The sequence below is a fragment of the Lagopus muta genome, chromosome 1 (assembly GCF_023343835.1).
Source record: "Lagopus muta isolate bLagMut1 chromosome 1, bLagMut1 primary, whole genome shotgun sequence".
NCBI classification, from domain to species: domain Eukaryota; kingdom Metazoa; phylum Chordata; class Aves; order Galliformes; family Phasianidae; genus Lagopus; species Lagopus muta.
Window position 1 is genome coordinate 23,099,843 of NC_064433.1, and position 13,889 is coordinate 23,113,731.

At 37.8% G+C, this 13,889-nt stretch overlaps 1 protein-coding gene across 3 annotated transcripts in view; it reads right to left on the reverse strand.

Moving 5' to 3' along the window:
• The window catches only part of KCND2 (potassium voltage-gated channel subfamily D member 2), a 270,359-nt gene that overhangs the window by 17,614 nt on the left and 238,856 nt on the right, over positions 1 to 13,889 (reverse strand). For all 3 annotated transcript variants that reach the window (XM_048959086.1, XM_048959077.1, XM_048959093.1), the window contains one exon: positions 1,574 to 1,736. In XM_048959086.1, coding sequence (XP_048815043.1) covers positions 1,574 to 1,736 — 163 coding nt within the window. The remainder of the gene's footprint in view (positions 1 to 1,573; positions 1,737 to 13,889) is intronic.

The window sequence follows — 13,889 nt, forward strand, 5'->3', positions numbered from 1 at the left end:
GTCTGTTATCCATGACTGGCACAGTGCTCTGAGGCATAGTAATGAAGCACTGTGTTCTGCTGGTACATACAGTTATTTCACTCTTTACTGCCATTACATAATAGGAATGAAAAATTCTCTACAAAAACCATGTACAAGTTATGTACTCTCCGTGTTTTCCAGTTGTGGGAGAAGGGAGTATATGACTGGGACATAGGACAAAACGATGCAAAAGGATGTGTGTAATTAGTAGATAGGAGAGATATGATACTTGGAGCACTGAAACAGCCTATATTTGAAATCAGGTTTCTAAGTGTCTCTGGGATACCCTGTTCTCTTCGGTAGCCATTTTCCCAAGTCTCTCAAGATGTGGCTATTTAAAGGATACAACATCTTCATCCCAGATCTATGACTGACTTTCTTGGCGATGTACCTCTGTTTCTCCTGATTCGAAGATTTTCCAAGACTTATATCACTATGTTTGTTTATTTCACTTCCTTTCTATTGAATCATCAGTCAAAAAGGTGGCCAGGAATAACAAATTTTTGTTTTTCATGTTATAATCTCTAAACTAATTGCTATTGTCTTTAGGAGGCAGATGCAGCCTCTGTTCCCTCATTCAACATGTATATTCTTCATCCATGACCTGCCTGCACACTTTTGTGGGCAGGGATCCCACTCTCACTGGACCCTTCAGAATCTCTGGGCCCACTGGGTGATGAACCTTTTCCATAGAGTAAATAGCAGAACAATTACAATCTCTTATCAGTGCTTCAGGTGTCAAGAGAGGCCATACAAGACATTTCTCATTCAGAAGGCTGAGTAAAGTGGATTGGGACTGGCATTTTAGATGTGGGCTGAAAACAATGGTGCTGCTCTGGCTTGGCTGCATCTTTCCTGGTAAATAGGTCTTCCTGATTCTTGGCCTTGTGCTTGTAGGTCAGGGAGAAAAAATGCCTTTTCATAGAGCTAGTTGATATTTTGGTGATATCAGTCACCAAGAAAGCTGAAAAAAAAAAAGACTTTTGTTTTTCTCTTTTCCAGATTCAGCTTTTTCTGAAGCCTTTTAAGCAAAGAAGTGCTAAGGAGACAAGTTCCCAATAGTCAGATTCCCCAGAGAGTTCACCTGGGAATTAAACTAATGGATTAGTGAAACTGGCTGTTAAGACAGACATTAGAAGTAATGCTTAGGTTTTTACGTGTTGTTGGTTTTTTTTTTTCTTCCTTTTTTTCTTTTTTTTCTTTTTTTCTTTTTTTCTTCTCAGAGCACTCTCGAGGAAAGAAAGTTTTCCTGAAAAATGATGCTTTCAGTAGGCAGTACTACAGGTATTGCCTAAAAACAGTAGATCTGGTCTAACAATTAGGATGAATTACATCTTTAATTACATCTGTACATTTTGACAGAGAAAGATAAACGAACCATTTTTATTTAAATTAAAAATAACACAGTATTTACATCTGGAACTCTGGCTTGGCATGTAATGTATACACATAGCAGTCATCTTTGTAATAAATGATACTCACTTTCAAGATACATAAAAAATTGCTTTTAAACTGTTCTCAGTATCAAAAGGCACAAAATTGAGAAGCTCACCTTTTGTGCCCTGCGCTTGTCTGCTCGTTGGTTCTGGTGGTAGATACGGCTGAAGTTGGAGACAATCACAGGAACTGGCAGAGCAATCACTAACACTCCACTCAAGGAGCATATTGAACCAAAAATCTTGCCAGCTATTGTCTTCGGCACCATGTCACCATATCTGGGTTAAAGAAAATAAAACCCTTAGCAAAGACAAAATCTCTTTTAAGTATTGAATCTCAAGATAAATTAATTGCACAATAGATTTCACTTCTCTTGCAAATAATGCTTGATGGATATAATATTTTACACACATCCATGTTTGTCCATACAGCAAGCCTAGTGCTGGGCATGCATTTTTTTAAATTTTAAGGTAACGTTTGGTATCCTGTTGATCAACTGTGAGCATCTGTGTTTTAGCTGCTCAAGTCTTCCCAAGCTGACTCTATTGCAATGAAGACAGACCTGCCTATGGAAAAATTCTCAGGGTCAAAGTCTTTACTCTGTTTGATTGAAGAACTCACTGCTTTCCACTGATGAGAACCACAGGAGATCACTTGGTAAGTTAGATGCCAAGCTGAATAATCTATATTCTCACTAAGCTGATATAGAGCTTTCATTTAGGAGGGCAGTGTATTTTGGAACCCCAGGAGATCATGAACTTTTTATCCTTGGAGATTTTCAAGACTTGGCTGAACAGAAATACATCTGACCTAATCTATTGTTGTTGATAGGACTTCTTTGAGTGAGAGGCTAGAAAATCTGACCTTCAGAGGTCCCTTCTGTAGTCTAAACATTTTTCCATGTAGCCAGAAGCAAACCCCAGAAACTCAAGCTACAAATGCAAACAGTCAAAGAAATCTGCAAATACTGGCAGCGTTCAGAATTACTCAGGCTGGAATTTACCACATTTCTTTATGATGCTGGATATTGTTTTTTTCCAGCAACTATATATTTCTCATAGCGTTGCTGAGAAGTATGTAGAGGGATTCCCATGACAGCTTATTAAGAGATATCAGCTATTTGCACTTTGTAGACTGCCATATTCTATAGGACAAGGATGTAATTACATACTACAGAGTTTAATAAAGAGATACATTACCTGCAAGTACCATTCTGTTTCAAGTGAGTTTTAAACTATTAATAAACATAGATTGTAGCATGTCCTTGTGTACAGAAACACAGCATATTTTCTACTGCAGAGTTTACAACAATATGAAAAAAGGTAAGAAATAAAACTGCAGGACGGACAGTATTTGGAGAGTGCTATCTGGAAAAGAAAAGCAGTTCAGCAGGAGCTAGAAAGACAAATAGAGAAGTTAGGGTGGAGTCTTCAAATTACATGGTCCAAATTGTGTCCATAATCATGAGAAGAGGGACTGTCTAACCATGGTTAGAGAATGCTTTCTAGCAACGAGAGCTCAACCTGTGTGTGAAGGAGATCATATATCACCTTGTGGGTGAAGATGAATGACTTGAATTTTGTAAGATAAGAAGAAGGTATTTAACTCAAAGATTCAAATAAGGTTCATCCAGGCAGACATAATATAGATGGCCAAGTCTTAGTTTATTGACCGTGACTATGTTGTGTAAAATAAATGTTTAGCTGCTTTATAAGGCATGCCCAGGTGTAAAACATTCACAGGGAAAAAGTATACTAATATTTGCACTAATAAAATAGTCACCCCCTCAGAATTTCAGTGTTAATAATTGCTGATTTTGTGACATGCAGGAGTGGATAAAATGACACCATGTAATAGAAACCATCTTCTAAGTTAATGCTACAGGTTGTCTCAATTACAGGATGTATAAAATAAAGAACACTGGAAAGAGAGCTTTACTAAGCTACTAACATTCGTGCCTTACAACAAAGGGTATTTTTTGGTGCTTTTCTTCCTAAGCCAACCAGCCGTTGTCAGAGGTGATACATAGACAACTGTTGGGCATGTGGGAGGATAATCAGCTTTTCGAGATCCCTTTGCTGAATGGGATCCCTGACACTTAACTACTGCACCCAGCTTTTTTCAGCAATGGCGAATGAATGGAAGCACTGGGCTGCTGTGGGCTGGAGGGTTTGCCCAGCACCCCCACGCTGCCCTGTGAGCACCTGGGTGTGATGGGTGGCCAGAAGTTTGCTCAAAAGGGAAGGCCTAGGATGAGACCAGTGGTAAACATTATTGGCTACAGGGACTGTCAGTGTTTTGCTTCTTTCTTTAGGCTATGACCCAAGTAGTTTCAGAAATTGAATTCAAGTGTATCAACGGAAAGCTATTTAGAAGGCTGGATATATTTACACACACTTGACACAATCAGAACTTGAAATACAAAATTTATACACATCTAGTACTATTAGGACAGACCTATCAAACTAGATTACTAAGCCTATATTTAAATAACTAAAATTATCACTTGAAATGTGAAAGTGCTGAACTGTCATAAGCCTATATTGGCACCAGTAGCTGCTGTGAACTGAAGGCATTTCTAGCTCTAATTTGGTTTGAAGTTGCTCAGGGATATACCACCCTGCTCAATATGTGACACCATAAGTAGGTGAGTTAACCACAAACTGATGTTTTAGGTGTGGTGATGGGAGTCATAGCAGATACATCTCCAAAATTTCACTATTTATGTGTGACCTACCTAGGAATATGAGGAGACAGCTTTTCATGGTATTTCAGTGATATGGAATTAAACAAAAAAATTAATGTTTGATATGTGAAGGTATTTTACAATGTTTTTAATCATTTCTGAGCAGAATGAAAGGATGGATATATTACCTATTTTGAAATAACTTGCTTTTATTTGTTTTTCAGCTTGAGTGAATTGTACTACAGTGACATTTTCCAAAAGTAATGCTGTTTGTCCACTGTTTAGTGCTAATAATACTTTTCACATCTTTAATAACCCTAACATAATTTGTTTTTCTCCTGTTGATAAACAGTTTTCGGGAGGTTTAGATAAAATTACGTTCAGAAAATATGACTGCCAAGACATTACTCCACCTGTACTGCATGAGAAATATGTTCACTCACTAAAGGAGATTTTAGTACCCTGGCTAGCCTTGTTCTCTTCTGGGACAGTGACACAGATTTTAGTCTAGCATCGGCATGACTAAAAATGTTATTGAAATTCCTCCTGCTGGTTAAAGTTTACCTTTAGTTGTACTTCGTATATCAGTGAGTACCATCGATGGAAGTGGATGACAGAAAACAAAGGGAGAATTTCTCCCTTCACCTTATCTGTAACTTTCCTTGGAAAATCTGCACTAAAAATAGCTCAGATTTTAGACTTAGCTGTGTGGTTCTTGTATTTTAAAGTGGAAAATTATGCTTGAATCTTTAAGACAAATGTTGATTTCTGCCGCGAATTTGATCTCTTTGGTGAAGGAAACACAACAAATATTGAATTTTATTAGGAAATTTTCATAGACTTCTCAAAAGGGAATTATTTCAGGTTTTTATGTAGTACTCTGCTTGTCTCCCTGCTATTTAGACTGTAACTGCAAACATATTCTCCTGTAAGTGTTTTGGGTTTTTTTTCCTACTTTCAATCAATCTTTTCATAGCTTTATATATAGTCTGTTCCATTTATGTCTCATTGTGGCCAAAGCCCACGTTGGTCTTTGGGCATTTATGATTTCTACTGACAATCTAATTTTGCAACATCAAAAGTGTCATCACAATATTGTAAACCCTGGATGAAGTGAGGAAGAAGAGATGCCATGTTTATCTGTGTTATCCGTCAGAGGCGTTCAACATTACCCAAAAAAGGAAGTGAAAAGGATGTGACAAACTAGATATGTCAGTCAAGTTCTATCAAATCACAAGTCAGAAACTACGTGATCAAATTAATGCATTGGTTTTACTGGACACAGTCCAGACAGGTCAGACATGTGCTACTGCTTCAGTCCATGGCTCTCTGTTTATTAAGGGATAGACTAAATGGATGGATTTAATGGAATGTTTGTCCCAGTTGTTTGTATTCAATGGGCAACAGAACATGTCTGCACATTTGATTCTATACTGCAAGTGAAGACTGCAAGTCTTGAGAATTAACACTGGATCTTTAACCTGAGCAACAGGGCCATGATTTCTTACAGCTTTGCATGACAGATGTGGAGGCTTGAAATGCAGATTGAACCACACACATAAGGGTGGGCTTTGTAGGAGCTTGGGAAAAACAGATGTATTTAGAATTACAAATGCCCATTCTGTACCCAAAAATATTACTATGTCAGAGCTAACCTACAGACACCCACCTGCCAAAGTGATACTGCTTTTCTAACTGTTGAGCATAATACACCCAATGTTGCATACTGAGAATTCAAGAAATCTGAATCAGTATTTCTCTCATCTTCAGATATTTGTCTTATTACTGAGTCTAATGACGACTGCTTTTTTTTTCTTGTTCAATGTAAGACAGATCATCTGTCATCTCTGATTATTTGAAACAACTCTTACCCTTCAGCCATTTTTCTCTGAGCAAAGGTCTTTCCTTTAACAATCTTTATCAATGAGATTGACAATGCTGCTTTTTAAGTGTCTGTTTGCTTGAACTCAGGAGTCATTCTTTTTCAAATGAAAATTAACTGTATTCTGGAGGATAAAATAATCAAAAGAATATTTCTATGTAGTGATTATTGTATATGCGCTTCAGAGATTAGAAATGCAAATTTGCAATCATTTACCATAGACAGAATATTCCCAAACATCCAATGATCTCGACAGATAAATTCTCAAACTGCAGGAGATATATAGTAAAAATAAATCCAGGATGTGCACTTTTACAAAGATCAAATAATTAAACTGACGTGAAAAATAAACTTGTCAATATTCGGAACATCGAGATGCAATAGCGCTTTCTGGCACTAGGGGGCATAAACACCATTAAAATTAAATGCAAATGCCTAAAGCCAATTTTAATGCATGTTGCAAATACTTCTGCCCTCTCCCACCTCTTTCGAATTCATTTACATTCTTTTACAAACATTACGTTGATTGAGGGCCGCTGTCTGCTCCCATCTTATTTGCTGAAGAGGGAAAGCTGGTAACATTTTTATTTCCAAGCATGTAAAACATATTACAAAATAATGGAAAATAATGGAGTTGTAAAGAAAAAAAAAGAAAAAAAGAAAAAAAGGAAACACCAACAAAAAGTCGTTAAATTAACTTGGCAATATTTATTTTAAAAGCAAGCAAAAGTATGGTCAAAGAACAATGAAAACAGTAGAAGACCCATGGAAATGAAACCATCTAATTAGAAGCCAGACTTGCATATTATTCCACCTGTGTGGCTGACAGCCATGTTTCCCAGTGGGTTTGGCATGTTGTGCAGGTAGAGCTCCAGCTTTTGGCACTGGAGGTGATTAATACAGTCGTGGCAACCTGAGCATTTTCCTTCAGCCCTGTTCTCCACTTCCCCCCCCATTCCCAGGACAGGGCATATTCTCTCCTCTTCCAGTTTGACAGGGCTGTTGGCCACTCATCGCTGTGGAATTGTGCACCTGCTCTCTGGCTTCCCATCCCAGCTGATGGCACTTCACTCCAGCAGCCTCAGGCTGAACCCCAGAGGATGCTCTGTAGGACTCTCCACCAAGATCACACAGCTGCTCATCAGCCCTTGCATTTAGGCAGCCAGCCACCCCATCAGGCATGCACATAAGCTCCAGCACAGGGGAGAAAGAAAGAAAACTAACTCCCAGCCTCTCTGACACTAACAATAATCATGATGAATTTGCAGCCTTACCTTGGTCTTAAAATAGCCTAATGATTTTGGAAAAGTAATTTCTAATAATACAAAATATTGCTGTTAGGTATGAGATGTGAAACATTACACACATTATTCCAAATTTTATTCCAACCTGGGGAGATTCTGAATGGAATTACAAATAATCTTTCGGGCTGCTTTTACTGCTGTGAAGGGCCCTCTGTTGTAACAGCCCACTCTTCTGCTCAGTACTGATGGACATGGTCTCCTATGGGGTCCAGAATGCTGCTGCAAGCACCAGCCAGAATGATCATTCATGAATGATGAGGAGCACATCTGCTTTTGAAGAGCAGTCATGCTCCTGGGCTTACCAGACTGCAGGAGCAGAGTCCCTCTGGATGGTAACACAGTACTGCCCCTGCTCCTGGCTGAGTTTGTGGTTTTGAAATATAAGGTTTCAAATGAAATACAGGGATTTTTTGCACGTGCATTAGGGCTTTCATCCAAGAAGCTTAAGCAGATTTGCTGAGGTGGGAGTATTTAGAGGTCATAAAAAACAAACAAACAAACAAAAAAAACCTCTTGCATGGAAAAGTTAAAAGACCTGCCCATAGAAACAATCTCAGCTTCTTGCAGTCGAGATCCAGATGACTAATATCCTTCTGTTTTCCTTTACTGTAAAATATTAAATACGAGAAGATAGAAAAAGTCTTTGTGTTTCCTTTTTGTCATGTCTCCCTCACTCCGTGGGGAAAGCTAATATCCTACCTGCCCGTGAGCAGCTGCAAAGCACCACAGAAATGCAATCTCTGCTTAATGATGTATGGTAGTTATTTACATTACTAGGGCTACAGAGGGCTACAGCTCAGCTGACTTCCAATATGTCTGTTACACCTGAACAGACATAAAACTGAGGTACAGGATTTTTTGGCAGTGAATTTTATTTTTCCCTACACTTATCAGAAGAAAAAAATGATTTTTTTTTTGTTTGTTTGTTTTTAAAAGGAGAAAGAGAATATTTTGGAATGGATCAGACAGTTTTCACAAAGAAGAAGAGTGACATAGAAAAATTATTCGCAACACAAAATTTGCAGACTGCCCTAAATTACTGTGGTTCCTACAGTCCATTGGCCATCACTTGTAGGGTATAATGGGGCTACTGTGGGAAGGGCTGGTGTCCTTGTCATCCCATTTGTACCTGAGAACAGTGCCCAAGCCTTCTGCTGCAGGAATAGTACTCATCAGTTGATCTGCCACTGTCTCCTTTGGAAAAGAGCAGCTGTTTAACCCCACCCTTTTACTTCTATGCACACATCTCATCCTGCTTCACGACAGACTCTAGGACTATGCAGATAGGCTTTGACAGAGAGCAAATATTAGTTACGCATTTTAACACTGAGACTGTTGGGAAAAAGACCATCAGTCAAGAACAGAACCTAACCGTTTTGAGAGTAGAAAAAGAAGTGCAGCAGAAAGTAACATCATAGAGATGTCAAATTATATCCTACAATTGCAAAATGGCATCCTTGTCTAGGGAGGTGCTGAAAATTGTTTTGAAGCTGTTCCCTGGAGCTTCCAAGCTGCTTGGTGACTAAACACTGGCAAGTTGACTCAGATTAGTCATTTATTTCAACATTACATGCAACAACAGATAATTTCAAATGTTACTGGCAATAAGTTTAAGTGGAATATCTAAATAAAGATTTCAGCTGTGTTGCCTTAAGGAATCAACTTGTTCATTTGCAATCTGAAAAGTATCTAAACTGCAGCTTAGAAGTGAATAGTACTTTTAAAACACTGCTGCATGCGAATCTGAAATGATTCAGAGATTGATTTGGAAGAATAGGACAAAACGCTTTGTTTGGTTAAGAAAGCATAGTGGAGAGGAGAAGGTATATAAAAAGTATTCATTTCCTAAAGCCATCTAGAGTCCTAAGAATAGTTTCTCTAATTAACATAGGTTTCATTTATGACTTTGTTGTATTACTTCAGAATTTCAAGTTTTTAAGATCCCACAGTGATAAGCAGCGAAGAAACCCTTTGCTGGGTAATTATTCATACTTAGTATAGCTGACAGAGGAACTGGGAATAATATTCATCAGATGGTCTGATGATGGCAAAAATGATAAAGGAAGATTATATTTTTCTTCTGTCAGTCAGTTGCTTTGCATTTTCTGGGATCAAATGTAAAAATTCTTTTTGCCAACAGTAATAAAAAAAAGCAGTAAAAAAAAATAAATCTGAAAGACAGTCTTCACTACCACAATTCCAACTTACTTAAAACTAAATATTCCAAGGTTTTTGCTCCTAAGAATCTATGACACAGTACTTATTTAGTCAGGTTGGATTAGCCAGCTCTTTCAAAGTTCAGAGATGAACAAAGAAAACACCACTAGCAGATCAGATCAAAGCTTCATCTAGACTAGCATTCAGTCTCTTAACCTTAAGCAAATAAACATATATGGATAAAGTACAGTAAATACACAATAATATCCCTGAGTGCTCTTCCAGCCTCCAGACATTTACACCTCTGGTGCTTTTTCTGCTATTTGAAATTTCTTTACAGTTAGTTATTCTTAATGCATTTCAATACGATTTATTTTGTCCCCTTGAATCCATGCAGATTTTTAGCATTCAGGCAGTTGCTCTGTCAGCTGTCCTTGGCCTGCTTTTGACTCTTCTGATGGCAATTCCTTGCTCCATGTGATGTCCCCAGGCACATCTTTGTATTTGACAAAGCAGCTGGTGTGTGATCTCCAGCCACTGTGCTCCTGGTACCTGTGATTTCACACCTCTTTTCCTTAAGTCTTTTCTAGACAGGCAAGTCCTGCTCTGCTTATGCAGAATCTACTCCCTATTTTGCTCATACTCTTTCCCCTTTCCTTTTTTTTTTCCTTCTTCTTCTCCTCCAAATTCTTCTATATTATTTACAAGAAAACAAGACCAGAACTGCAGTTTTCAAAGAAGAGGTATGAGGAAGTTCAGAATAGCTTATTTTCAGGTGCCAGCTTGGACAATAATTCATTATTATTCACGACATTAATATGTGATTTCTTATTCCTGTTATCTATCTGTCCAAAACTTAATATTGTTGGGGCTGGTATTTTGTTTTATATCCTAGATGTCTATCACTGACAGAAAACAGAGCTGCTAGGCTATTGGCACAGCATGGGAGTTGTGATGCCTGTCATGATAAAATCTTTACAAAATAACCATTGAAATGGCATCACCCAGCCCCCCTGCTACTCAGAAGAAGAAAAGGTACTCCTAGATTTGTTCAAACACTTACGTAAAATAAATATATTTTTTCCTGTGAATTCACTTCTGTTTTATCCCCCCTTCTTTATTCTTTCTGAAAACCTTTTTTGGGAGAACAGAACTAAAAAAGAATACAAAATTAAGAGGCAGTTTTTTACATGCTGTGGAAAAACAGAAACCAGGATTAACAACATGGAATAATCAGCATCTTCAATAAAGTGGTACAAATACAATGGAGTAGAAAGAGTTTCCAGAAATCCCTACTTGAGCCATTAACATCAGAACATAAAAAGTTCCACCTCTAAAACCACTAACATCTCTAGCCACTCTTTGCATTAAAAGTTAGGAATGAATGATAGGCAACATCTTCAAGTGAGGCTCTGGCCATAGCACACTGTAAAGACCAAATAAAGAACCCACATTACAAGTAGTACTAAACCAGAGCGACGTGGGCTTCACTGACTGCATCAACTTGTCTGTAAAAAGAGTCTAGGCTCCATTAATTCCCAGCAGGGCAGGCTATGGCTTGAAACATCCTCCCTGGGAAATGATTCTAAAGGCAGCTACTGATCATCTCCCCCTGTCGTGGTTTATGTAGGCTCTTTGTTCCCCCAGACACTTCAGAAAACTTAAAAAACAGCACATTCAATTCTTTCATTCAGTAACATTTCTCAGCATAGTTACTAAAATTAGGATTGTACCATGAAACACAGCTTTAGGTTCATATTCCAATGGAACGTTTCCAGTGCCCAAGGGTATGTTTTGATATGTGGCCTTGTCTCACTGGAGGTGAATGAGAATTGTCCTATTAGTGGTAGGCTCAGGTACAACCAGGGTCCGGTGTTCTTCTTTCATCCCAGAAATATTGCTGAAAATGTTATGTAATTAACTTATCCTATAGATTTTCTTTCAGATGCAGTATTTGTGTTAAATAGCAGCAAAGTCCAAACAAAGCATTTATCTTCCAATCCATCCCCAAGTTTCTCAAGTACATATTAGCCATCAGCATGCCAAGCATAAATCACATTAACACTAGAAACGCACTGTGGAAGTCTGCAAGGAGAACCTTGCCTTTTTTCTGTGACAGCTACTGGGCACAGTGCAGGGATCTGTGAGCTGATTTCAATTAGCAATCAAACCCAGCTGCTCAAGTGAATGCGAAGGAAGAAATGGTGAGCTCAGCCACTGCTAGCATTAGGTCTGTCCAGTGCTCTAATGAGCACACCAAGATCTACAGATGGTTTCCACCAAACCTGGTATTTTTTTTTTTTTCTTTTTTTTTTTTCCTCCCCCCCAGCAAACTCCTAACAGTACCCTGTGTTCAGCACAGGCTTGCTGTCACACTTTTGCTTGTAACTTAAAAAAAAATATGCTAGTTTAACTTCCATGCATTTAGTCCCATTAGCTGGACTTTAATACATTAAAAACTCTGAAAGTCAAAATATTTCAAACGTTTTCTTGAGGCGATAAACAGAAATACTTTCTTCTCTTTAAAAGTAATCAGAATTCTCCTTTATCCTTGCATCTGTTTTATCTCAAAGATTTTCACCTCATTTCAGAAGTATTTTGTACCATCTTCAGCACTGGTCAACACAACTACCAATGGACCACTATTATTTTTACAATCCATCAAACAAGCTGAGAAACACAAAATAGTTTGTGTCAGTGCAACACTGCTATTGACTTAAGTCTTTAGGGTTCTGGGGCAAAGACCAAATGCTTTAGCTAATTGTTCTTTAATGCTAAAAGTACATCTGTTAAAACAATAAAAGCTACTCTCATATATTTTCATGCACACATTCACAGACACATAAATATATAATACTTTGGTAAGGCTAAACCTAAACTTACCCTTTAAGATAGTAAAAATGTCTTTCATCTGTGCACAAGAAGATTAATCACAGTCCAAGATCTTAGTGTCCCGTTCAAGCTTATAGTCAGGAGAGTAATTTTTCCTGAAAGCTTCTACTGTTTTTTTCCCTCTGAAATTCAGCTCCTTTCTCTTTCATGACAACCTTGTGCCTTACTATTTAGAAAATACTTGATAAAACACATCAGTGGAAGCTATCAGCTAAAACAAAATATTTGCTATTTTTTTCCCCTTGGTCTAACTGTCTTTTTCATTCTTTCCTAATTTTTAGGGATTTTCTCCAGGAAAAATGAAACAATTCATGTACGTCAGGTCTAGAAAAACAAAAATCCTTCCTGAGCTCACTCAAGACTGTTCGCAGATCAGCTTTCCATTAGTGCTAAATCATCACCCGCCTCCCCCAAACCTTAAGAGAAGAAGGAATTGCTATAGCATTCAATCCTCTTGAAGTTTCCTCATAGAGTAATTCATTTCAGCTGAGCATAGTTATATATCCTTGCAAAGAAACCAAAAAGCCTGTGTGAGCTACTCACTACATGAACAGCTTAACCCTCACTCTCCCAGCTGCCATGAACTACCTTGGCAAGTTGAAAAGGCTTGGCACTGCTGAGTTTATATGATTTATATAGGGAAAATTTCATATGTACTTACTGCATATGAAAAGAATTGAATCAATATTTGGGAGACTAAAATCCTCTCTTTGTCAGATTGTGTAGTATTGACTTTGTCAAGGAGTGTTTCACCACTACTTTGGCTTTGAGTCTTGATGTGACTTTTAATGGATAACTTTTCATATAGAAACTTTACAGAGTTTGCATTTAAAAGCATTATAGAAAGGATGTGTGGCAGCTTGGAAACTCCATTTCTGAGGGATTCATGAGAAAATTCAAGGGTTATCAGTGATCTCTAAAATGTGTGTTTTTGAAAAGACTTTAGCAGAATAATTTTAAACATTATATAGAACAGAGACATTATTTTAAAAAAATTGAGAAAACACATGGAAAATTGATTTCATTAGTATCTATTTAAAAATAGTAGATTTCAGCATTATCAAGCATTATGACTGAATGAGTAAGAGAACTGGTAATGAGATACAGAATTTTTCAGTTACAGGACACAAGTTCTAAGGAGAATATTAGTGGTGACAGGAAGTCACTGTTATGTCTTTGCAGTTTGCTAATGTTTAGAGATTCATTGGTGTGATGAGTCCAGTTACTAGCACACAGAAGGTCACATTACAAAATGCATTATCAAAACTGGCAGAGATGGGCACACCCATTTCTACTCTACATAACTTGCACTAACTTTCAGTATTCGTTTAAACATATCTCGAGCTCTGTGGACAATATATCAGATGGCCAATGGTAAAAGTTAGGAATTGTGAAAGTCACGTGAGACTTTTTGCCCTGAGAGATATGGCAGTTTCCATGCTCAAGAAATCAAGCTATGGAGAATGCTGAAGAGAGAATTTTCTCAATCGCTTCCTGTGTAGGCTGTGTT